The 27,257-nt window shown below is 38.0% G+C and overlaps 1 protein-coding gene across 3 annotated transcripts in view; it reads left to right on the forward strand.

Moving 5' to 3' along the window:
• The window catches only part of ITPR2 (inositol 1,4,5-trisphosphate receptor type 2), a 591,729-nt gene that overhangs the window by 167,761 nt on the left and 396,711 nt on the right, over nt 1-27,257 (forward strand). For all 3 annotated transcript variants that reach the window (XM_024991354.2, NM_174369.2, XM_059886107.1), the window contains 8 exon segments: nt 4,123-4,274; nt 8,598-8,697; nt 9,206-9,366; nt 17,879-18,020; nt 20,655-20,816; nt 24,874-25,046; nt 25,942-26,061; nt 26,179-26,364. In XM_024991354.2, coding sequence (XP_024847122.1) covers nt 4,123-4,274; nt 8,598-8,697; nt 9,206-9,366; nt 17,879-18,020; nt 20,655-20,816; nt 24,874-25,046; nt 25,942-26,061; nt 26,179-26,364 — 1,196 coding nt within the window.

Raw genomic sequence — 27,257 nt, forward strand, 5'->3', positions numbered from 1 at the left:
GCAATTTTTCTGTCTTCTGTGGAGAAATGTTGGGTCTCATCATTTGTTCAATTTTTAATTGGGTTATTTGTCTTTACAACTGTTGAGTTGTAAATGTTCTTTTTATATTCTGGATACAAGTCCCTTATCAGATATATAACTTACAAATATTTCCTCTCAGACTGTGTACTTTTTAATAGTTTTACTTATTTATTTTCAGTTGTCCTGAGTCTTCATCGCTGTGTGGGCTTTTCTCTGGTTTCAGTGAGCTGGGGCTCCTCTCTAGTTGTGGCGTACAGGCTTCTCACTGCTGCGGCTTCTCTTGTTGCAGAGCATGGGCTCTAGGGTGCTTGGGCTTCAGTAGATTCAGCTCCCGGGCTCTAGAGGATACGCTCTATAGTTGTGGCACACACAGACTGGGTTTTTTTAAAACAGGCATTTGTAAAGAGCATTTTAGATGCATAGCAAAATTCAGTGGAAGATACAGACGGTTCCCATATACCACTGCCCACACGAAAGTACAGCGTCCCCTACCATGAGCATCCTTTACCAGAGAGGTACGTTATTACACTGGTTAACCTGCCTTGGCGCATCATTATCACCCAAAGTCCATAGTTTACGTTAGGGTTCACTCTTGGTGTAGAACTTTCTATCTCTCTGATTAAAGTAGAATGACATGTATCCATTATAAAAGTATCATACAGAATAATTACATTGCTTTAAAAATCCTCTGTGTTTTTCCTACTCATTCCCCTCCCATCCCTGGCAGCCCTGATCTTTTTACTGTGCCATCATTTTGCTTTTTCCAGAATATCATACTGCCATATGTTTGAAGTCACACAGTATGTAGCCTTTTCACATTGGCTTTTTTCATTTTAACTATGCCTTTAAGGTTTCTTCATGTCTTTTCATGGCTTGATAGTTCATTTCTTTTTAGTGCTGCATAACATGCGATTGTTTGAATGTCCCACAGTTTATTATTCACTCACCTACTGAAAGGTGTTTTGTTTGCTTTTATGTTTTGGTAGGTATAAATAAAGCTATGATGCAAGTTTTTGTGTGGACATAGCTTTTCAGCTCCTATGGGTAAATGACAAGGAGCATGATTGCTGAATCATATGGTATAGAGTGTGTTTCATTTTGTGTAAAACCATTGGAATGTCTTCCAAAGTGACTGTACCATTTTGCATTCCCACCAGTGATGAATGGGAGTTCATGTTGTTCTACATCCTTGTCAGCCTTTGGTGTTGTCAGTGTTTTGGACTTTGGCCATTCAGTAGGTATATATGGGATATCATTGCTGCAAGTGAGATCTAATTAGAGAATTTGCTATTCCCTAATGACATTTGATATTGATCATCTTTTCATATATGTATTTACCACCTGTATGTCATCTTTGGTGAGGTATCTGTTCAGGTCTTTTGCCCTTTTAAGAATTCGATTGTTTTCATATTATTGAATTTTAAGAGTTCTTTGTATATTTTAGATACCAGTCCTTTATTAAATATGTCTTTTGCAAGTATTTTCTCCCAGTCTGTGGTTTATCTTCTCATTCTTTTGACTGTGTCTTTCACAGAGCAGGAGAAATTCATTTTCATGGAAGCTTGATTATCAATCATTATTTTTCATTGAAAGTGCTTTTGGTGTCATATTTTTCTCGCACATTCCTATTTTCCTTCTAGTGTCCACACTTCCCATTCCTTCCCTTATTTTGACCTCCTCATTCCAACTATTTTTCTTTCTTTAGACTCTTTCCCTCAACTGTCTTGAGAGTTGAAATACAGGAAATAAATGAAACTGTAGAAAGGCACAAAGGCTGCCTACATTTCAGTAGGGAATAATTAAAGACCAATGTTTTCATGATGCAAAGGAACACATTTCAAATAATAGAATTTCACTTGACTAGCTGCTGCCAGAGATTTATTTGGGAAGTAGTCTTTTTAGCTCACAGATGATCTATGAAGATCTTTCCCAAGCTTGAGATTTCATGAGCCTAAGCTATTATGTTACCCAGGCTGCCTTCTTTCCTAACTTGCTTGTCTGGCAAGGCCATTTTTATTGGGTTATTTAAAGACATTTAGGTTTTCTTCTCTCAAGATGGGATGGTGTTTTGCCCTTCAAAGACTTTTGTTTTCAGTTCACAGATTTCCATGCCCTCACTGCAGATGACTGTGAATTGGGTCTTCTGACCCATGAGAATTTTTTCAGAAACCTTAAAGAAGGTTGTTCTTTGAAGAGTGACTCACTCAATGTCTAAGGGCTGCAGATCAGGCCTCTGGCTTTAGGTGATATGGATTGAGATGTCTAGTTAAATTTGGAGTTGAGCATTCACTGCTGCTCTCACTGCTCCCTTCTCCTTCCTTTTCCCCTCTCCTTTCCCCCTTTTTATTCCCTCCTCCCCATCTCGTTCCCTTCTTTCTCCTCTCCTTTCTCTTTCCTCCCCCTCTTTCTCCTCTGGTCCTCCCCTTCTCCATCTTCTTTCTTTCTCTCCTTCCCTCATCTTTCATCTCCTGCAGGTAACTGCACTCATCTCTTTGTTTAAATGAAATAATGTTCTTCCTCTTTCTCAAATTTTTGTTGTAAGATTAGCAAGAACAACCAAGGAATGGTTTGGGTACCCTGAGAAGCTTTGTGTAAATTCACAAGTGTAATTTGCTTACTGTTTTTGCATTTCCTTCTTTCCTATTTCCCTAAACTTCCTTCTAATGTGTAGTAAGTTACCTGTTTTCTGATGAATACACATAGTTCATACTTACTGGTAAGAAACAACTGTTATGGGGATTAAACTACCTGGGGAGAGTTTGCCAGACTCCTATCTTCATTTAAGTTTGAACTTGAATCTTTGTGGAGGGCCTAGAAGTGAAAGATGCCAAGAGCTACCAGGAACTGCTAGGCTGTGTGAGATTTAGCAGATAGCAATCCTGCTTCTACTTCGGACCCTGGCAGTTCCTCTGCCCATTTGTAGGTCAGTGGTGCTGCCAATTTGTGCACCATTTACAGAAAACACCAGCAAGAAATGGTAAGGATTTTCTGATCCAAGGACAATGATGCTCACAGCCTTGGGATGGTGCTTTAGGTGAACATTTTGGAATGATCAGGTGTAGTACTACATTGCCATGGCGACCTTGAAAGCAAAGCTTGTCTTTGGATATGAACTGCTCTCATTTACCTTCAAGCATCCCTTCCCTCCTGTATTTTCTTTCAACTTCCTTTGATGGTACAATGACAGCCATCCTCTCTTATATTCAAATTTAGTTGATTTAATAAATATGTAGAAGTATTACCAAGCTTATAATTGCTGTATCCTGTTTTGGTTTTCTTATACATCGATCCTTCCATGGGACATAGGAACTTGGGGAAGTTCAAGAGAAAATGCATAATCATCAGTCTTGTGTTATTCTCTGCTTAAAATGGTAGGGATGTAGTGGAAATATTGGCTGAGTTTCATCATAAAGGCTTCTATTCCGTTTGACTTCACTTTATTTGACATTATAGTATCTTCTGGGATCTTCTAGAATAGCCAGTGAACTGAATGGGAATCCTGCTGTTGATTCCCCTTCACTCCAAGTTAATATCCCAGTGGTGTTTTAGGGATTAGGCAGGAACTCTGAAACACGTCCATGCTTCCAGTTTATGACATCTAGATGATTCGGCAGTTTCTTCAGTGTTTTTGTTTGCTTTGTTTGGCTGAGCTGTCTTCGTTGTGGTGTGTAGGTTTTCTCTAGTTGTGGAGCACGGGCTCTAGAGATTTCAGGCTCAGCCAGTGCAGTGCAAGGGTTTAGTTACCCTCAGGCGTGTGGAATCTTAGTTTCCGGACCAGGGATTGAAACCCACATCATCTACATTGGAAGGCGGATTCTTAACCTCTGGACCACTAGGGAAGTCCCTCTGTGTTTGTTTTAAATGTGGAATGCTCAAAATTACTACTGTGAAAATAGGTTTAATATCAGGGAAGGGCCCTAACTATTTTGACTGTTGCTGCTTTGATAATTTGCCCAGCTGAAGTCCTCTGGAGTGTGTGAACTGGAGTGTGTGAACTAGGCATCACTATAATCCAATGAAGAAATACATGCAAATTTAAACTTCTCTCCCAGTTTAGTAACAAATCTAATAAAGGTAAAAAACATTCTACCACCTCAACAGAGAGATGGGGATCTTCCAGCTTCAAAGAAGAAACGCCAGGCAGGGGAGAAGATCATGTACACTTTGGTCTCAGTCCCGCATGGAAATGACATTGCGTCGCTTTTCGAACTGGATGCCACGACTCTTCAGAGAGCAGACTGCCTGGTTCCAAGGTAAAAAAAAAAAACACACACACAAAAAAACAGGTTAAATAATGATGTCCCTTTGAATAATTTTACTGGTTGGTAAGGAATTAAAACCATAATTTTAATATAATTTTTGTGACAGCAAGAGAGCAAGTGTAAGTGAAAAACAAGTGTAAAAAATCATGCCTCTTTTATGAGTAGATTAACATGGTTGTTCTATTCTTAAAAATAAGTAAGAAATTCTGAAAAGTTCATAAGAATTATTTATTTCTACTACTTGGATGTCCCGTGGTTACTAAAATGAAAAACAATCTAGAAGTATTTCCGTTAATACTTACGGCATTTTTATACTCCAGTAAAAATTAATTTTAAAATACTTATGACATTTTTATTATGTCAAATTCCAGATTTCATTTATTTATTTATTTATTTGTCCATTTGTTCATTTATTTAGTCATTGAGTCAACAAATCTTTACTGAACATTGATTGCCTCCCAGGCATTGCCCTTGGCATTGGGAGGACAACTTTGAGCAAGCTGGTGATGAACTTAAATTCAAATGGGAGAGAGGGGTAATAAACAAATAAGCACAAACTATAAGGTCAGGTAATAAAAATGTTTTGAAGGAAAATTGAAGCATATGGAGAGTTCTATTATTAGGTATGAGACCTCTCTGATTTAGGACATTTGAGAAAAGATCTGAATGATTTGAAAGATCAAGCCCTCTCCATCTGGGATGGAAGTGTTTCAAGTAGCAGGAACATGAAATGGAAAAATATTGAAATTTGCTAGCTGTGCTGAAGGCCCAGCTAGGAGACAAGTAGACCTAAATGAAGAGGGGGAAGGAGGATTGTTAATGAGGTAATTGGTAACTTAGAATATTTTACATTCTTTTGTTCGGATTTGATGTTTTTTTTTTTTTTTTTTTTGGCTCACAGCTGTCTACCTTCCAACAATAGCACTAGGATGCAATCTGTAGATGGATAAAACTTTGCCTTTATTATTAAGTTTAATGGGATTGTTCTAAATTGTCCTTGATCCAGCATGCTTGTCCTTGGCCTTGGGCAGATCGCAGTGGTTAGATTGAATGTACATGCTCAAAATGCAGACGTTATTGTGCAGGTTACTTTCAGAGAAGGGAAAACGCTGCTCTACTGACACTGCCGGAAATCACTGCTCCTTGGGCTTCCTGGGCTGTTTCACAGCTGTTCTCACTCATGAGATATGTAGCTGAGTCTGTGGTCACACCACCCAGAACATGCCTGATCTTGGAAGCTAAGCAGGGTCAGACCTGTTTGGTACTTGGATGGGCGAAATGTAGCTGAATCTTGGCCTTGCATGAGCCATTTCTCTTTGGGCTACCAACAGAGATCTGTAAAGAGATCCACACTGAAGGTTTGACTTGATGCAAGTCGCTGACCTTCTTTTCTGAGTATGGCATCTTAATAAATCCTTGCTCTGACTACTCACTTTAGATTTTAACTCAGCAAACATAGAGCCCTTCTTGAACTCTAACGAAGAAAATTTGCTTAAGGAGAAGGTAGAAAGATCTCACTATATAGACAAGCCCCAGAGCCTTGCTCTATATGGCAGGGTTCATCTATTATTATTCAGAGCCGCTGAAGCCCTTCTCATTATAGAACAGATTTTTGTATTAACATATTCTTTGTCATTAGTTGTTTTAAAGCTTCTGCTAATGAACACTTAGTAATAACTACTATTGTAATATAACTCTGGAGCTCTTGCTGTGTGCTGAGCACTCTGTCAAGTTCTTTATAAATATCCTGGCAGCAATTCTAACAGATCAGAACTAAAGACTAGCTGTGCTGTGTGTGCTTAATCACTCAGTAGTATCTGACTCTTTGCGACCCCATAGCCCACCAGGCTCCTCTGTCCGTGGGATTTCCCAGACAAGAATACTGTAGTGGGTTGCCATTTCCTTCTCCAGGCGATCTTCCTGACCTAGGGATCGAACCCAGGTCTTCCACATTGCAGGCGAATTCTGAGCCACCTGGGATGAACTAGTTAATGCCTTGCTTTTCATGTCAGCTTTAAATTGGAATCACCTGTGCAGCATTTCGCCCTTTATGCTCTGGCCACAGGAAGATAAGTGAAATCACTTGGAGATCTTTAAAAAGTACTGATGCCTTCTCTGAGTCCCAGACATTCTGATTTAAATTATGTGCAGTGCAGCCTGGGCAACAGGCTGTAGAAGCTTTTCTGGTGACTCTAATGTGCAGCCAGGTTAGGGAACTACGGGCTTAGTGTGACTAGGTTGATCAATCAATGTCTAGCTCATGAGGTGGAATTTGATCCTGAAGAGTGTGAATTTGCAGTCTATACTCTTAACCACTATGACGCATACCTTCGTCTTTTATTTTTATTTATTTAAAAGATTTTTTTGATGTGGATCATTTTTAAAATCTTTATTGAATTTGTTACAATATTGCTTCTGTTTTATGGTTTTTTTTTTTGGCCTTGAGACATGTGGGATCTTAGCTTCCCAACCAGGGATCAAACCCATACTCCTGCATTGGAAGACAAAGTCTTAAGCCCTGGACTGCCAGGAAGTCCTCCCAATGTCTTCATATTTTAGACATTCAAATTACATAAAGATTCTAAGAAAGGATTTTTGTGGTGTAGGTCCTAAGGAGTTATTCATTTCTAGAATTGTTAGAAACTGCAAGTTGTTATGGCTCAAATGTGGCCTCGTTAGTTTGGAACTCAGCCATCTAGGTTGACTCCATAAGCATCTATAGGAAGAGTGCAGGGGTAAGAACGACCATGGAGCTGGTCGTTCTCCAGCTACGGCCCCACTTTCCAGATGCTTAAAATACAATGGTGAGGATAATTGAGTCCAAATGACATCTCCTGTGTAATTCCATGCAGAAGATAAGTGGTATCACAGAGGTATTACAGCACCACCTTGCTGATTATTTGGACAATGACCGGACCTTTGCTGTTCTAGATTTTTGAAACTCAGTCTCTATCTACTTTTATGAATGAGCAGAACCATGGTGTTTGAGACTAAATCTCTTTCCCTGAAGCCTTTTTTTTTTTTTTGGTTTCTCTTATTGGCCTTAATGCTTTGTGCCTTGTATTATAGGGATTTATCTTATCTTTCCTTCTGAACTTCTTGCAACTTGAAGCAGAGAACTTACCACAATGGTTTTCTTTTAATGGACACTTTATTCATTTTGTTTAACAAATGATAATAAAAGTTTCACTGAAAATGATAATATTTGAGCTGGAGGAAGCTCTAGCTGTTCTTTCTCATACACTCTCTCATAATTCACCTATCATTGGTTCTTACTATTGCTGGAACATGAATTAGCTAATATGGGACCATTGCTCCTAAGGGAAATACAGAGTTAGGTTCCTGCAAGCTTCTGGACACAGTATTTTTGTCAATCAGTTAATACTCAACCTTGTTTTTTATGTGTTTTTGGTTAAAGACACCTCACTTAATATATACTTTTGGTTCGTGAACACTGAATTCATGACCAGCAGCCCTATAACTCATGCCTGGATGAAGCTTCTCTGTCATTAGTATTTTCTCTGTAATGCACGTCACAGCTTTGCTCTACAGGAACACAAGACCGCACTTCAGCACTACACTTGGGGCTGTTTTCAACAGTGAATTCCCCAATGACAGTGAAATCATGGTAATATACAGACCACGAAAAGACACTTGGTGACAGTTCAAGAGCAGAAACGAGAAGGCAGAGCGTCACCTTGTTCAGCCTCACTGGGGATGTGAATGGCAGGGAATCAAATTTTTTGCCACTCTATGCATGTCTGAGAAAGACTGCCAAAGTTCCCCCAAGAATTGATTTTGGGGGTAGAGATAATTTGTCACAAGTACATAATCTGCAATTACTGAGGATCGACTACACTGTATATTTGCATGTGCAAATGGTTAAACCACAGAAGGGACTACAGTGAGACAGCCATTATAACTGAGATGGTCACAGTCAGTGCTTCTTACCTTTGTATACATCAGAATTTCCTGGAGAGGCTGGTAAAATACTCACTGTTGGACCTCAGGCTCAGATTCTCTGATTCAGTGGACTGGGATAAAACCTTGGAATTTGTATTTCTAACTAGTGTCCAGGTGATGCTGATGGTGCTGGTCCAAGGTCTAGATTTTGAGAACCACCGGCCTAGGTAATAATACTGCATGCTTTGAAATAGTCTGTAGTCAGATTTTCCCTTAAAATGTGACTGATCTATACTCACTAATTGCCTAAAATATGTTTATATTCATATCATGTATGAAACTGTTAAATATGTTAATGTTAAGTGTGTTAATTTTTTATAAACCATTTTTTAAATATTATTTTTCTTTTAGGAACTCATATGTGCGGTTAAGACATCTATGTACAAACACATGGGTAACCAGTACTAGCATCCCCATAGACACGGATGAAGAGAGGCCTGTTATGTTGAAGGTAAATGTTTCTGAGAATGGTTTACTTTTCATCCAGATGTTGTATGAATAGGATTAGGGGATGACTGACATGTTCTTACAACTGCACTTTGTCAATATTAGAGATTGTTGCACTGGATTTCATCAAGGACTCATGTGCACCAGTCAGGTCACTGCAGGGCTGTGATTCAAGAAGATGCAACAGAGATACCAAGAGAATGGGAGCAGCATGTAGGAAGGGAAGAAGATTCCAGAAGGGCATTTCCTCTCCTCTGTTGAAACTGAAGCAAAGGGCAAGGGTAAAAGGGAAACATTGCCAGTCGGGCTTTGAGAACAAGGCAGGAAATGGGCAGGAGAGATCTGTGTCTCTACAGCTTTTCATAGTGGGCTATGCTTGTAGGAATTGTTGTGTTTGGATCATCTACTTCTGTTTTGTACCTCTTCTGCAGTACTAAGATGTGTTAGTACTTCAGGAGTATTGCATCATTTTTTAATAAAGCAACTAATCTTAATGGAAAAACACATTGCAGATTGGAACTTGCCAGACAAAAGAAGATAAAGAAGCATTTGCCATTGTGTCTGTCCCACTGTCCGAGGTCCGAGATTTAGACTTTGCCAATGATGCAAATAAAGTGCTGGCGACTACAGTTAAAAAGCTGGAAAATGGCACAATAACCCAGAATGAAAGGAGGTTAGTACCTTTCTAGAATGACTTTTACTTATTTATTTATCATTCATATTTTTAAATTAATTTATTTAATTAGAAGCTAATTACTTTACAATATTGTGGTGGGTTTTGCCATACATTGACATGAACCAGTCACGGGTGTACATGTGTCCCCCATCCTGAGCCCCCCTCCCACCTCCCTTCCCATCCCATCCCATCCCTCTGGGTTGTTCCAGTGCTCTGAGTGCCCTGTTTCATGCACTGAACTTGGACTGTCATCTCTTTCACATATGGTAATACATATGTTTCAATGCTATTCTTTCAAATTATCCCATCCTTGCCTTCTCCACTGAGTCCAATAATCTATTCTTTATATTTGTGTCTCTTTGGCCGTCTCACATATAGGGTCATCGTTACCATCTTTTTAAATCCCATATATATGCGTTAATATATTGTATTGATGTTTTTCTTTCTGACTTACTTTGCTCTGTATAATAGGCTCCAGTTTCATCCACCTCATTAGAACGGATTCAAATATGTTCTTTTTAAAGCTGAGTAATATTCCATCATGTATATGTACCACAACTTTCTTATCCATTCATCAGCCAGTGGACATCTAGGTTGCTTCCATGTCTTGGCTATTGAGAACAGTGCTGGGATGAACATTGGGGTACATACTTCTCTTTCAGTTCTGGTTTCCTCAGTGTGTATGCCCAGCAGTGGGATAGCTGGGTCATATGGCAGTTCTGTTTCCAGTTTTTTAAGGAATCTCTACACTCTTCTCCATAGTGGCTGTCCTGTTTTGCATTCCCTTTTTCCATACCCTCTCCAGCATTTATTGCTTGTAGACTTTTGGATAGCAGCCATTCTGACTGGTGTGAAATGGTACCTTGTTGTGGTTTTGATTTGCATTTCTCTAATAATGAGTGACGTTGAGCTTCTTTTCATGTGTTTGTTAGCCATCTGTATGTCTTCTTTGGAGAAATGTCTTTTTAGTTCTTTCGCCTGTTTTTTGATTGGGTCGTTTATTTTTCTGGTATTGAGCTGCATGAGCTAGAATAACTTTTAAATCATCAAGAGTCAGTTGTGAACTCTTGCAGTAGCTCTCAGGTGAATGAATGACTCTAAGGAAATACGTAGAATGGTCTCCATGGCAGCACACCTGCTTCTCAATGAGCAGATCCTGGTGCCTAAATGAAAATAGTAACATTAAAATCTGGGGAATGTTTACATTTTTCTATTTTAGTTTGGCTTGAACACAGTTGTTTTGAGTTACTTTCTGACCTTTCCTTTTAAATGTTTCATAAGAGATGCCTTTTGATGCACTTGATTTGATATTTGGGTTTGGAGTTTTAGAAGCCCTAAAAGTTTTATGCTTTTTTGTTCTTATTTATTCAAGATACATTTCTCTGCTCAAGTCCCACAAAGCAAACATGTTATATAATACCAGCAAACAGTCTGCAAAAGTGTAGCTTTCTGCCCTTGTAACTCGCTCAAAGACACTCGAAGAAACTAGATCTTTGATTCCTCCACTCATTCTGTTTTGGAAATGAGTAAGAAAGAGTGATACTGATAGCCATCAGCCATTTCATCCCTACTTTATTTGGTACTATGTTAGGTACTGTAAATATATTTCTCTAGTCCTTCAAACAACCTTGATATGGACATTATTCCCATTCTACATAAAGGATAATTGAAAGTTTAAGCCAATCAGGTAAGGTCACACTGTAAATGGGGGATTTAATCATGTGTGTTTTTAAAGTCCATAGGTTTCCAATACACCAGAGCGCAAGCATTCTCTGTATTTATCCACTTCATGGTCTGCTACATACCTTTCAATTTGAATAAGAAAAATAAGAAATTACCAATTTCCCAGGCATTCACACACTGAAATTCTCATGACAGCTGGTGAAATGATAATTAGTATCAGTTCAGTTCAGTTGCTCAGTCGTGTCCGACTCTGTGAACCCATGGACTGTGGCACGCCAGGCATCCTTGTCCATCACCAACTCCCAGAGCTTGCTGAAACTCATGTCCATCAAGTCAGTGATGCCATCCAACCATCTCATCTCTGTCATCCTCTTTTCCTCATGCCTTCAATCTTTCCCAGCATCAGGGTCTTTTCCACTGAGTTAGTTCTTCACATCAGGTGGCCAAAATACTGGAAGCTTTCAGCATCAGTCCTTCTGATGAATATTTACGACTGATTTCCTTTAGGATTGACTGGTTTGATCTCCTTGCTTTCCAGGAGATAATTGATATAAGCATTTTGAAACATAGTTTCACAGTAAGGAGCAAAGTGGAATCATGCGGTGTTTGTCCTTCTATGACTGGTTTATTTCACAAAGCAGGTTCACTCATATTGTCATATGTGACAGGATTTCCTTGTTTGTTAAAATTGTGTAGTATTCTTAGGACAGTTTGTTCACGGTGGCAGTGCAGCCATGAACAGCACAGGCTCCATTCACATCTTCATGCAATTTACGGGCTTGAGTATTGGTTCCAGTTCCCTGAGATAGGAGCTCAGAATCTAGAGCAGGGGCCATCCAACATGTGATCACCAGATCAGATGTCCTTCTGATACAGAGTTAATATCTTCCTATAGCAGTCTCATTTCCCTTTGAATTTTTTTTTCCTTTTTATTTTTTTAAATTTTATTTTATTTTTAAACTTTACAATATTGTATTGGTTTTGCCAAATATCGAAATGAATCTGCCACAGGTATACACGTGTTCCCCATCCTGAACCCTCCTCCCTCCTCCCTCCCCATACCATCCCTCTGGGTTGTCCCAGTGCACCAGCCCCAAGCATCCAGTATCGTGCATCAAACCTGGACTGGCGACTCGTTTCATACATGATATTATACATATTTCAATGCCATTCTCCCAAATCATCCCACCCTCTCCCTCTCCCACAGAGTCCATAAGACTGTTCTATACATCAGTGTCTCTTTTGCTGTCTCGTACACAGGGTTATTGTTACCATCTTTCTAAATTCCATATATATGCGTTAGTATGTATCGGTGTTTTTCTTTCTGGCTTACTTCACTCTGTATAATAGGCTACAGTTTCATCCACCTCATTAGAACTGATTCAAATGTATTCTTTTTAATGGCTGAGTAATACTCCATTGTGTATATGTACCATAGCTTTCTTATCCATTCATCTGCTGATGGACAGCTAGGTTGCTTCCGTGTCCTGGCTATTATAAACAGTGCTGCGATGAACATTGGGGTAACGTGTCTCTTTCCCTTCTGGTTTCCTCAATGTATACGCCCAGCAGTGGGATTGCCGGGTCACAGGCATTTTACTTGCTTGATATTCCTGTCTTGACACCAGCTATCCTTTGTTTAGTGTTCAAGTAGATGCCTTTTTTTCGATATCCATTTGTTTCAGATTTGCCAGTCATATTGCTTTGTTAATGTCTTCTGAGCAGGCAAGAGCTGGATTTTAAAAATATAATCTGATAGTCTATTTGAATTTGTTAACATTTAATTACCTTGATTTGTTAAATAATGTGTTTGGACTTATTTGAATACCAATGGGTATCGTATTTTGTTATATTCTTTCTCCTGTATAGCTTTTTTTCTTTTCCCTCTTCTTTCTTCCTTTCTGTTGGAGTGGTTAAGTTTGTATTTTCTCCCCATTTTTACTTTTCTTCTGGTTTAGAAGCTATAGATCCTGTTCCTATTCTTTTGCAAGTGCCCATATGGTCTTGTCATACATTTCAGCTATATCTTCTTCTTTACACAACTTGAAAATATTTCTTTCTCTCGTGGGAGAAAAATACTTCAGAATGCTTTGATTATTCTCTGCTATTCTACTTCCCATCTTTTTTTTAGGGGGGCAATAGTTGTCTAGACGCATAGTTCTGAGTTTATTCTTTAAATTACTTATGTCATCTAAATTATGATGTATCACTTTTTTCCTGAAAATTTAGTTCCTAAAATTATTTTTCAGTTATTAATTATATTTATGAATGTATTTTACCTTTTGTTCTACTTGCTTTTATTTCTTGCATTTCAGTCCTCTCTGGGTTCACTTTTCTTTTTGCTGAAATTTTTTCTTTAGTCTGTTCAATGAGGTTATAAATCTTATGAATCTATCTGGGGATGTCTTTATTTTACTTCCTTTTTAAACTGATACTTTATGTATGAAATGCCAGCTTGACAATTCTTTTTCTTTAGTATTTTAAAGTTTTAACAATTATTTTCTGTTGTATCTTGCCATTAAGAATTATTACTCTTTATTGGCATTTTTGCTTACTTTCTGATAATTTTGTAGATTTTTTCTTTTGTCTTTGATGTCCTAAAGTTTCACTACAATGTGTTTACAAGTAATTTTTAATTTTATTTTTCCCAGTTGACACTTAGGATATACTTTTAATCAGAATACTTATATTTTTATTCAATTCTGGAAAATATTCAGCCATCTTCCTTCAAATATTTATCTTTTCCTCTTACCTCTCTTCTGGAACTCCTATTAGATGGGTGTTGAATCCTCTTAATTCATCTCCCTTATCTCTTAACTTTCCTTTTATAACTTGCCTTTTGAAATCTGTCCTGCTTCCTAGATTGATTTTTTTGATACTGTCTATAAGTCACCACATTTTCTTAGAATGTGTGTGTAGTATTTTACCTTCATGAATTATATTTTTATTTAAATGATTATAATTTTGTTTCTCAGATTTCTATTGATTCTTTTGCATAGCCACATTTTCTTCATTTGTATCTGCCCTCTTTTAGGTATATTGTCTTCTTTGGTATATAATTGTTTTCTTAACTCTTTGAGGATTGGAAACACACTGATTTAAAAGTTATTTTGAAATTGTACTGTTACTTGCATTTTTTTGGTGATGAAGTGCCTCCTGGTTTTTCAGTATGATGGATGGCTTTCTTAATGTCAGTTTTTCTCTTGTGCTTTGAAATTTAAATATGCAGGTTCTTCTTGAGTGGAAATATTTTTCTTATTCTCTCTCTGCATTCTCTCATCTTCTTTATTAGTTTTATGGTTGCTTCCACCTTGCTCATCTCAACAAGTCCAGAGCCCGATCTGATAGTGAGGGCTGAGAATTTGTGTCCCCCGGTAATTTGAGGCTTTGGCCATGGAGATTGCAGGTGGTTGAGTCCAGTCCTGTCTGTGTGCTTCCTCTCTTTCCTCCTATCACTCACGCACTGCACAGCCGGGACTGGAACAGGGGGTCACAATACATTTAGGGTTCCTTTAAGAGATGGAGACACCTTGCTTTAGTCTCTGCTTTTGTGTCTTTAGTTTAGTTCCCTGCCATATGCTTTCGGTCCCCGTTGTCTTGCCAGTACTGAATATTATCCTTGCTCATCACTGTGTTTCTTATTTCGTTCCTGGTTGACTGTTTTTTGTTATGTTTTAGGTATGTCTTTTTTAAATATATATTTTGTTTATCATGGGTGCATATGATAAAATTCACACAAAAAGTTTTTAATAAAAGGAAATTAATAAGTTTGAGTGATTAAAGGACCTGCGTTTGCCTACAATGCAGAAGACCTGGTTTCAATTCCTGGGTTGGGAAGATCTCCTGGAGAAGGAAATGGCAACCCACTCCAGTACTCTTGCCTGGAAAATCCCATGGACGGAGGAGCCTGGTAGGCTGCAGTCCATGGGGTCACAAAGAGTCGGACACAACTGAGCGACTTCACTTTCACCTCCCAGTACAGAATTGTAATTTGGTCTAAACTGAAAAAATCAGTTTTATTTGCCACAGATGGGATGCTTGAGGTGAAAAGACAAAAATAAGGTTTCAACAGTTTTGGAGGTCAAAAGAGAAGACTCATTTTCTTGACTATCATTGCCTCATCATTAGGGGAGGTGGGCTCTGCAAATAAGGTTAATGTATAGTCATTCTCAGTCAAGACTGTTAATTTTCTTCATCATCATTCCATTAGCTATCACCAGTTTTTAATTTATTTTTAATTGGAAGATAATTGCTTTACAATATTGTGTTGGTCTCTGCTGTACAACATTGAGAATCGGTCATAACTATATATGTGTGTATATATCCCCCTTCCTCGTGAGCCTCCCTCCCAGCCCCCCATCCTTCCCCTCTAGGTCATCCCAGAGCACCAGGCAGGGCTCCCTGTGTTATGGAGCAACTACCCACTCTATCCGTTTTACATATGGTAGTGTATATATGTCAAAGCTACTTTCTCAATGTGTCCTACCCTCTCCTTCCCCTGCTGTGTCCACAAGATCATTCTCTACATCTGCATCTCCACCATCATTCATTTGTAAGCCATCTGGAAGAGTTTGAAGCAGAGGCATTTGTAGTTGCTCCCAGAGTTGCACTTTCTTAAATAACTAAACATCTGAATACAATATCCTCTAAACAGCAAGAGAAAAAAAAAACAAACCCAATACTTCTAAAAAGAAAATGCGATATATTTATGCTTGGACTGGACTTGTAAATTGAGCCCTTGAAGCTCAACTCAATTTTAGTTTGCTGAAGAAGTCTGAGCTCAAAATAAATATTTTATTATTGCTGTTAAGGACAACAGAATAATTTAGAAGATGTTGAGTCACAATTTCGAAAGAAATTCACACCACATTTTGATGTGTAGAAATCATGTTTTACATTTCTGTGGGTGCCCCTAGAAGCTATGTCAGTGAATCCTATTCCTAAGACATTTTGTCGAAAAGAAACAGATGGGGTTAAAATTTAAAATAGGCACACAAGAAAACATATCTCTGGAATTTGGAGTAAGTTTATGAACTTTGGAGGTGCGCTGAATTTGGATGTGGTGGCTAAATTCTGGATTATAGGTTTATCCACTTGGCTCCACTCCCTTGCAAGAGTTGAATCTGGAGGTAAGATCAAGGTGCTTCATAACGGAATACATTCCGCACTTTTCTAGAGTCACTGAATCTCTTAAATTGTAGTTCTTTTGTTGATGTGATCTTGATTGATCATTCTAATAACAGTGAATAATTATGCTGATGTATATGGATAAAGCTTATTTATTGAAATATAGTTGATTTACAATGTTGTGTTAGATTCTAGTGTAAAGTGATTCAGTTATATATAAATATATTCGTTTTCATTATGGTTTATTATAGAATGTTGAATATGGTTCCCTGTGTTTTTCAGTAGGACTTTGTTGTTTATCTGTTTTATATATGGTAGTTTTTATCTGCTAATCTCAAACTCCTAATTTATTCCTCCCCCACCCTGTGCCTGTTTTTGTAACCATAAGTTTGTTTTCCATGTCTGTGTTTCTGTTAAATGTTAAAACATTGTAAATAAATTCATTTGTGTCATATTTTAGATTCCACATACAAATGATATCATATGGTATTTGTCTTTTTCTGTCGGACTTGAACTTCACTTAGTAATGGTAATCTCTAGGTCCATCCATGTTGTGGCAGATGATACTATTTCATTCTTTTCTGTCTGAGTAGCATTCCATCATGCATCTATATGACATCTTCTTGGATAAAGTTTACTTAAATATTTGTTGGATAGTTTTTGTAGTATTAAAAAATTCATATATGATGCAGTTCTCTGGTGGTGTAGTGCCTGTATGAATTTTACAAAAAAGAGTCACACAGGAAATGATAAACCACAGGAAGGAGGAAGAAGAAAGCTAAGGGAGGAAGGTGCCAGATGCCACTAATGTTCAAGTAATAGTTAAAAAAAATAGCCAAAATGTAGAATTAAAGGTAAACATTAGTGTATGATTTTAGGGTGCTATGATTTGTATAGATCAGTTAATACTTTCAGAACAATTTAGAGATATGATGGCTTGCTCTTGTCTCTCTTTGCAGGTCATTTAAGTTTTTCCTACTCTGTACAGAGAGAAATTGTAATGTGGTAAAGATTAGAAAATGTAGTTGAGTTGATAATAAAAAAGAACAAATTTGAGTTTAAGAATTTAGTTTAGCTGTTCTCTCATAAAGCCAAAATACCCTTCTTTGTGAGTCAGTCATGAAAAAGCATCTGCTGATGGGTGTTATCCTCTCAACACCTCTGATTTTGGGACTCATGGGGTTTTATTTCATAATTGTCTTTGCAAATACTTGATTAGAGTTGGAGGTAGGAGTAGGGGTTGGTGGAACTGAAGAAGGGATGCTCTTTGCAAAGATTTAAGTAAATGGGAAAAGGCAATGGCACCCCACTCCAGTACTCTTGCCTGGAAAATCCCATGGATGGAGGAGCCTGGTGGGCTGCAGTCCATGGAGTCGCCAAGAGTCGGACATGACTGAGCGACTTCACTTTCACTTTTCACTTTCATGCATTGGAGAAGGAAATGGCAACCCACTCCAGTGTTCTTGCCTGGAGAATCCCAGGGACCGGGGAGCCTGGTGGGCTGCCATCTATGGGGTCGCACAGAGTCGGACACGACTGAAGTGACTCAGCAGCTAATTTAAGTAAATATTTACTGTATTAGTTATTTCATTAAATGATTTTATTATAAAATACTTTTACTTTTTAATGTTTTAGTGCTTATTTACAAATATTTCCAAGATTAAGCACACCATAATATTTCCCTTTCTTTTTATGATAGGTTTGTAACCAAGTTACTGGAAGACCTTATCTTCTTTGTTGCTGATGTACCTAACAACGGACAAGACGTTCTAGACGTGCTTATCACCAAGCCAAACCGAGAACGTCAGAAGTTAATGAGGGAACAGAACATATTGGCACAGGTGACTTTGCATATTTTATCTTTTGAATTATAGTATCAGGAAAGTTCTTGTATTAGTTACGTATTGATGTATAACAAATTACCCCTAAACTTAGTGTCAAAAGCCAGCAGATACTTAGGTTTTCTGTGGACTAGGAATCTGGGGGTGGTTTAGGTGGGCAGTTCTTGCTCACGGTGTTTCACAGGCTGCAGTCAAGGTCTTGGCTGGGTTGTGGTCATCTCGAGGCTCAAACAGGGGAGGATTTATTACTCAGCTCACTCACTTGGGCCTCTCCACAGGGCTGCCTCAAGACCAGGCAGGTTGTGTTCCTTAGAAGTGAGGGATCCAAGACAGAAGAAGAGAGGGCCTCCAGGTGGAGGTCATAGTCTTTTTGTAACCTCACCTTAGAAATTCTAATATCTCATCATTTCTACCTTGTTCTCTTAGTTAGAAGTGAGCCAATAATTCCAACTCACAGTCAATAAGACAGGATTCCATAAGAGAGTAATTCCAGGAGGCAGGGTTCACTGAGAGCTATCTTGGAGACGGCCTGCCACAGACCTCTGAAAAACCTACATGGTCAAACTGTTTCCAGAAAACATGCTGTAATAATGTTCTAAGTAGAATTTCCAGGGGAGCTTGGAAGCTGCCATTTCCATCTGCTTCCTCCTCTTCCCCCATTTTCCCCTCAAAAAGTAGGGCAGTCTATTCATTAGTCACAAGTGCTCTTTACAGTATTCTAGTTTTTTCCCTGGAAGTCTAGAAATGCTCCTATGCTATGTCTTCCTGAAGTTGTTCATCATGTGCCGGCAAATTAATTTACTCCCTAATACTATGCACGTTTGGACATGCCTACCTTCGTGCATTCTTTTTATTCTGTTAATTGCTATATAAGTAATGGGCTTCTGCCTTAACTGTGGACTGTAGGAAGATCCTTAAAAAATAAAATTTATGTTATTAATATACCTGCTATTGTAGAGTTGGGAAAGGAAAATAGTAGACATTATCAGTTAATATTCTGTAGCTGATTGTCAGAATATATAAAATCAACAGTTTTCTCAAATAAAATAAAGGTTGCAAATCTAATGAGACAAAGTCTTTTCTAACATTAGCATTTCTTTTGTATAAAACATTTGATTTCAAGGACTTTTAGAACCTTGAATGATTTATTATTTCAACCAATATATGTCAAATATTTCACTTCAGTATAATAAATAGAAAATTCACAGTTTAGTGAATATAGAATTATTGAAGAAACTTTAATTCATATTTTATTTCATGGACTACAGAGGATAATTCTGCTTTCTTGTATGACTCCTCATGTCTTTGCCTAGGTGCTCTTTTATAAATAATTTACTCATCCTGACAGTTCATCTCCAGGTGATCCTACCTGCTGTCTTCTTGCCTAAAAAGAGTCATGCTCCTCAATGCTTTTTAAATACTTCCCAACTGCTAATTTTCTTACAAGAAGAATCTGAGTCACTGGGTATCACCAGGTGCCCATATGGCTCCTTATTTGTTTTGAATGCTGATACATTCATTGATTTGGTCACATCTTTATGTATACAAATAATAAGTTAATTCTTTTACTAAGAGGTTTAAAAGCAATATTTGGAGGTAGTCAGTTTTAGATGAAAAGTAAATTTCCTTATAGTGTTTTGATTTTCCTTATAGTGTTTTGATTTTAGAAATTTATAGGGAATAACAGAAGTAGTTGTTTGACTTCAAAGCCCACTGAAGTCAAACTATATTTTAGTGCATCTGAATATGTTCATGTAACTTGGTAAAACTTAAAATCTTTAAAATTTTATTATTTTTAACCAAATATTTATTTATTTACGTTAAGTCCTTATTGGTTACTTTAAATATAGCAGTATGTACGTGTCAGTTCCAAACCCCCAATTTAGCCCTCCCTCCCACCTTCCACCAGGTAACCATAGTTCATTTTCTAGTTTGTGAGTCTGTTTCTGTTTTGAAAATAAATTCACTTGTATAATTTTTTTTAGGTTCTGCATATAAGTGATATCATATGATTTTTTTCTTTTTCTGTCTGACTTATTAGGGAAGTTGAACACTTCCCAAATATTTTTTATTTTAATAAAATAGAATTTCTAAACAAAATGAAGCATTTTATTTAAATATTGTTTTGTCATTTAATTTGGGGAATATTTTTAGCAGTATTTTTCTGTCCCTTAATATGTTGGTCTTATATCCCCCCAAAAATCTTTCTTTTATTTTTTTACTTTACACTGCTGCTGCTGCTGCTAAGTCGCTTCAGTCGTGTCCGACTCTGTGCGACCCCATAGATGGCAGCCCACCAGGCTCCCCCATCCCTGGGATTCTCCAGGCAAGAACACTGGAGTAGGTTGCCGTTTCCTTCTCCAATGTGTGAAAGTGAAAAGTGAAAGTGAAGTCGCTCAGTTGTGCCCAACTCTTAGCGACCCCATGGACTACAGCCTACCAGGCTCCTCCGTACCTGGGATTTTCCAGGCAAGAGTACTGGAGTGGGGTGCCATTGCCTTCTCCACTAATTCTACTCAAATATTACAAAAGCCTTTTTGAGTCAACGTTTTTTGTTATAAAAAAATTAAAAAATTCTAAACATGCACCTCCATTCATCAGAATAAGTCATAGTTGTTGTTGTTTTCTTAATAGGTATTTGGGATTCTTAAAGCACCCTTTAAGGAGAAAGCAGGAGAAGGCTCAATGTTGAGACTGGAAGATCTGGGGGATCAAAGATATGCCCCCTATAAGTACATGCTGAGGCTGTGCTACCGTGTGCTGAGACATTCGCAGCAGGACTACCGGAAAAATCAGGTTCAAGGATGGCCCTCCTTTTTATCTTTTTAACATCTAAAGTATGGGCGAAGTTGTTTGGTTACAGTTCCAAGACATATAAATTAGGAATGGGAAATTCTTCTTTGCAGTGAAATGCTCTTGGTCATTTATGTGTGTTCCAAAACGTTTCTTTTATAATTGAAATATTTTATAACACACAAAAATGACCTGTAAATGTATTTAAAATGACATACATATTTATTATTCCTTGTAAAATTAGAATTGTTGGGGGAAGATGTCTGAGTCCTCATGTGTGCATGGTATTAGCTCCTGATGGGAAGGAGGCATGCTGGATATATTATGTAAAGAGGAATGAGACATTTCTTGGCATTTCTAGAAACACGTGACACACCCCATCATGTGTAGGCTAAAGAGTTCATTGTCTGGTGGAAAAAATATGATGTGCATCTGAAATGTAAGGCAGAGTCATGGAGTGGGTAGGGGAGATAAGACAGTATTGTGGGAATTCAGGAGAGAGAGGAGCTCAGCTCAGGTAACCCAGGAAGGGTGCTTGGAGAAGGAAGCATTTGAATACAATAAGAATCATTAAAAAAAAAAACAAAAAAAAACCAGAATCATTTTCAGAAATTGTATGGGAACTGGCATTTTAGTGAACAGATTTCTGAAAAGAGAATAATGGATCCTAGAAGGGCAGTTTCATCGCAAGATACACCTAACCATGGAGGACAGGGAACCCAGGTATATCCAGGGATATAGCTTAAAGTTGCCAACTCATGTAGAATTTCATCTCATTTTTGTCTTAAAATATAATATAATATACAGTGGGCTCAGTAATATATGTCTGCTTAATACAAAATTGTTTTCAATTAATTAGCATTTGGTAAGTTAGTGTCCCATGTTTCTCTTACATAGTTGGAGAGATGAGTGCATAGTCAGGAAACTTCGGTGATGAGTTTAGTCCATCTGGAAGGATGGTTGTGGGAGTGAGCTGGAAAGGCATGTGGGCTGAGCTGTGGAGGGCTGAGGATGTCTGACCTGGAGGCTGGATGCTATTTGGGAATCAGTTCAATTCAGTCGCTCAGTCGTGTCTGAGTCTTTGTGACCCCACAGACTGCAGCACACCAGGCCTCCCTGTCCATCACCAACTCCGGGAATTTACTCAAACTCATGTTCATCGGGTTGGTGATGCCATCCAACCATCTCAAACTCTGTCATCCCTTCCTCCATCCACCTTGAATCTTTCCCATCATCAAGATCTTTTCAAATGAGTCAGTTTTTCACATCAGGTGGCCAAAGTATTGGAGTTTCAGCTTTAACATGAGTCCTTCCAATGAATATTCAGGACTGATTTCCTTTAGGATGGACTGGTTGGATCTCCTTGCAGTGCAAGGGACTCTCAAGAATCTTCTCCAATACTACAGTTCAAAAGCATCAATTCTTTGGTGCTCAGCAAAGTAATCTCTGCTTTTTAATATCCTGTTTAGGTTGCTCATAAATTTTCTTCCAAGGAGTAAGCATCTTTTAATTTCATGGCTGCAGTCACCACCTGCAGTGATTTTGGAGCCCCCCAAAGTAAAGTCTGTCACTGTTTGCACTGTTTCCCATCTATTTGGCATGAAGTGATGGGAAAAGATGCCATGATCTTAGTTTTCTGAATGTTGAACTTTAAGCCAACTTTTCACTCTCCTCTTTCACTTTCATCAAGAGGTTCTTTAGTTTTTTTTTTTTTTTCACTTTCTGCCATAAGGGTGGTGTCATCTGCATATCTGAGGTTGTTGATATTTCTCCCGGTAATCTTGATTCCAGCTTGTGCTTCTTCCAGCCCAGAATTTCTCATGATGTACTCTGCTTGTAAGTTAAATAAGCAGGGTGACAATACATAGCCTTGACATATTCCTTTTCCTATTTGGAACCAGTCTGTTGTTCCATGTCCAGTTCTAACTGTTGCTTCCTGACCTGCATACAGATTTCTCAGAGAGTACATCAGGTGGTCTGGTATTCCCATCTCTTGAAGAATTTTCCACAGTTTGTTGTGATACATACAGTCAAAGGCTTTGGCATAGTCAATAAAGCAGAAGTAGATGTTTTTTTCTGGAACTCTCTTGCTTTTTCTGTGAACCAGTGGATATTGGCAATGTGATCTCTGGTTGCTCTGCCTTTTCTAAATCCAGCTTGAATATCTGGAAGTTCACACTTCACGTACTGTTGAAGCCTGGCTTGAAGAATTTTGAGCATTACTTTGCCAGTGTGTGAGATGAGTACAATTGTGCGGTAGTTTGAGCATTCTTTGGCATTGCTTTTGTTTGGGATTGGAATGAAAACTGATCTTTTCCAGTCCTGTGGCCACTGCTGAGTTTTCCAAATTTGCTGACATATTGAGTGCATCATCTTTTAGGATTTGAAATAGCTCAACTGTAATTCCATTACCTCTACTAGCTAAGACCCACTTGACTTCACATTCTAGGATGTCTGGTTCTAGGTGAGTGATCACACCTTCATGGTTATCTGGGTCATGAAGATCTTTATTTGTATAGTTCTTCTGTGTGTTCTTGCCACCTCTTCTTAATATCTTCTGCTTTTGTTAGGTCCATACCTTTTCTGTCCTTTATTGTGCCCATCTTTGTATGAAATGTTCTCTTAGTATCAGTAAGTTTTACTTAAGTCAAGAACACATTCTAGTCAGTAAATTTTCCCAGCATAGAAAACATCCCCAAGGAGAATCCCCAAGAAACTGAAGTGAACACTTTGGACTGTGGAGAAGGTTAAGCTTACCAGTTCTGAGATGTGGCTTGGAATAGAGAGGCAGGCTAGTGGGAAGGAGAAGCAGCAGGTAGAATCATACATGGGGGAAACGCCCCGGTGGCTCTCTCTTGCTCTAAGATTGGACCTTTCTGTTTCACATGGCTCTCCAGGACTTCACCTCCCATGTCAGCTCTTGTTTTCTCCTCACTGACGACTTTCCTGCTGCAACGGGCACTCTGTGATTACAGAACTCAGAAGACTGGGTTCCACCACCACGGAACCTTCCACTTGCTACTCCCATTGCTTCGATGACTTCTCTCCCCATGATTGCCTCATTTTTAAAAAAAATCATTTCCATTATTTCATCATTTTCATCATTTCTATCCCAGGTCAAATGTCACCTTTTCAGCACCTACCCCATCTAAATTTGTCAGCTTTTCCCATGCTTCTGCTTGTTTCATTTCACTTATCAATACCTAAAATGATCCTGTTTGTTAGGTCAATGACTGCCCTTTATCACTAGACATGAGCTCCATGGGAGCTTGTCTGTCTTGTTTACTGCCATACCCCTAGCTCTCAATTCTGTAACATGTGTTTGCTAAAAACAAGCACATCCTCTTATATAACCATACTATACAGCTGGAATGGCCTTCCAGAAATATCTATTGGATGAATCGGTGTGAGCAATAAAGTGATTAATCATATTACCTTACTGGACTTTTTTTCCTGTTTACCTTTTTATTTGTGAGTTTTTTCACTGATTTTTTTTTAAAGATGAAAAGTGCTAGGTAATTTTATCATCATTTTAAAAAGAAGATTTAATAGATCATTGTAGTATGTGTAAAAAAAAGAAATAGCCTAGGTTCACCTGGGATCTTCATATAACAGTATGAAGCTCGTGCTTCATGAACAAAATGTCAGAGGGTCATTTTCTTTTCTGTAATTATGCCAAAATCCTGGGTTATGACTTTTAGTGAGTGTTTGAAGAGGGCCATCTGTTATACTTGTGAGATACTTAGTTATCATGTCATAAAAAATTGTGATTTTAATTAGGTTTATTTTTTTCTAATTTGTAAGTGTTAAGTACCATATTAAAAATTACTTCTAGACATGTAATTTTCTGTTATAATTAAAATGAGGTCTATATTAATATATTGGCAATTCCTTCCTCAAAAATTCTATTTATTTAAGAATTACTTATTTGCTTTTCTTTGGACAATAATTTTTAGTGCATTTCTCTTATGAATAAATTAATCATTGTTGCTGACCCTAATAGAACCTGTTATTTCTAAGCTGTTTGGCAGCGCATTCTGACAGTCCTTCTCCTTTGCAGGAATACATTGCTAAGAATTTCTGTGTCATGCAGTCCCAGATTGGCTATGATATTTTGGCAGAAGATACCATCACAGCTTTGTTGCACAACAACAGAAAACTACTAGAGAAACACATTACAGCAAAAGAAATAGAAACATTTGTTAGTTTACTCAGGAGAAATCGAGAGCCAAGGTTTGAAGTAGTTCATGCAGTCTTTTCTTGTGGGAATTATGGCTTATTGCTGTATTTTCAGAACTTTTGTACAGTTAGAATTCTTTCATGGACAAAACAATGTTGGACTTATTGCTATGATAATTATGTATCATCGTGAGTTATTATCTCATAGGACATCAAAGCCCTTTATAGATAATGTATTTAAATGTGGTTGATTTTCACTCTGATAACTTGTGTTTTTATAGTTCGCCATAGTTTTTTAGAATATGTTCATATATATATTAATACACTGTTTCATTTAAATCCTTGCACATTCTCCTGAAGTACACTGGTCATGAAATATTATCCATATATTAGAGATGCGAAAATAGAAGCCTACAAACCAACTAGAAAGAGAAGTTAGGGTTTCTGACTCCATGGCAAGTCGCCTTTCTCTTATACCTTGCTGCCTTATCTGGGAGAAATGATTGCAGAGAAGTCAAGCAGCTTGACAAAATCTTCTTAATTAGCATGGCAAATAAGTGTTAGAAGATAGAATTAGGCCTCTGACTTGACCAGACCGAATTCATGTGCTGTCTGGCTGTTTTACTGAGTACAGCGTTAACTTTGATCTGGCTTTGTTTTGATACTGTACATATAACAAGTCACAGTGCTGTGGGATGAATATCAGCAAATAAGTAGAAGCAAGCTTATATCATTTCTGGAAACAAGATTTGTACTAAATACAAATAATTGGACATTTAATTTGTCTCTAATGATGCAGTAGGTAAGCAACACATTAGAAAACTGTTGCATGGAAATAATATTAAAAATATATCTAGACAGTTTCATTATATCCCAAAGTATATTATGGGTGGTGATTTTATAAGATGCTTTTTGCTAATGTTCAATTTAATTTTTTTTCTCTTGTCAGGTTTTTGGATTATTTATCAGATCTGTGTGTGTCTAATACCACCGCGATACCCGTAACTCAAGAACTCATCTGCAAATTTATGTTGAGCCCGGGCAATGCAGACATTCTCATTCAAACCAAGTAAGCCCAAATGATGGAGGCATCCTTTAATGTTCATTATTTGTAAGCAGGACAGTTCCTTGTCTTGTTTCTGAATGAACTTTTTCATAGATTTTTGTGTGTGTTATTTATTTCAAGACTGGTCTCAATGCAAGGAGACAACCCCATGGAGAGTGCCATCCTTTCAGATGACATTGATGAGGAAGAAGTTTGGCTCTACTGGATTGACAGCAACAAGGAACCTCATGGCAAAGCCATCAGGCACCTTGCCCAGGAGGCAAAGGAGGGCACCAAGGCTGATTTGGAAGTCCTTACCTATTACAGGTTAAGTATCATGGAGAACCATAATTCTCAGTCTCACATATTGAGAGGTGATTCTCAGAAATCTGTAAATCTGTGAAGTCAGATGTATGTGAAGAAACTTAAGAAGTTATATCAGAACTAAGGTAGCTGAAATACTTAGTATTATTTAAAATATTCACAATAAATGTAAACATCTGTGTTTTCTACATATATCACTTGCTATTTTCTCATTTTCTCCTAGTTTGGAACTGTTGTGCAGCAATGGAGTTTTTCCTCTTGTTGATTGGTGTGGGTGCAGATAATTGAGTTGAGAGGGAGATAGAACTGGGGCTAGGGAAACTGATTTGGTTGTAGAGGTGGCCTCAGAGAAGGTTAGCCAGTAGTTATGTATATACTGCTTATGGTCATGTAGAGACCTAGGACTTTGGACAAACTAGTGTCTATAGTTGTAAAAGTTCAGTGGTGGCATATAGTAGTTGAAGTTTCAGTGGTGGTTGATGTAGTCAGTATAGTGAGAGCAAGAACCGAGTTGGTGTTTTTTGAGTCTAAGGCATGGAAACCCAAAGCAGAAACCAAGACTGGGCCTAAATCACAAAATCTGAGAAAGACAGAGAATTCCTTGTGTCCCCTGGTCTCTACAGCTACAGAATCAAAGGCTACTTTCTGTATCTTGGCGGCTGATGAGTCAAAGTGTACTGATGCCATTTGGACTGCTCACTTGAATAATCATTGATCATTTGGGGACTAAGTCTGCACTTGGAATGTAGACATGAGAGCCTGGAACTGAGTGAGCCTGGGCAAGGCAGAAGAGATGGTTTCACGAGAGCTGTTATCCGTAGCCTTTGGGCTTAGTGTATTTGTAATCCTAGGAAACCAAGAACCTAGAGCCTGATGGCAGTCTCCACCAGAAACTT

Source organism: Bos taurus, chromosome 5, assembly GCF_002263795.3.
Source record: "Bos taurus isolate L1 Dominette 01449 registration number 42190680 breed Hereford chromosome 5, ARS-UCD2.0, whole genome shotgun sequence".
In the NCBI taxonomy this organism is placed as follows: Eukaryota; Metazoa; Chordata; class Mammalia; order Artiodactyla; family Bovidae; genus Bos; species Bos taurus.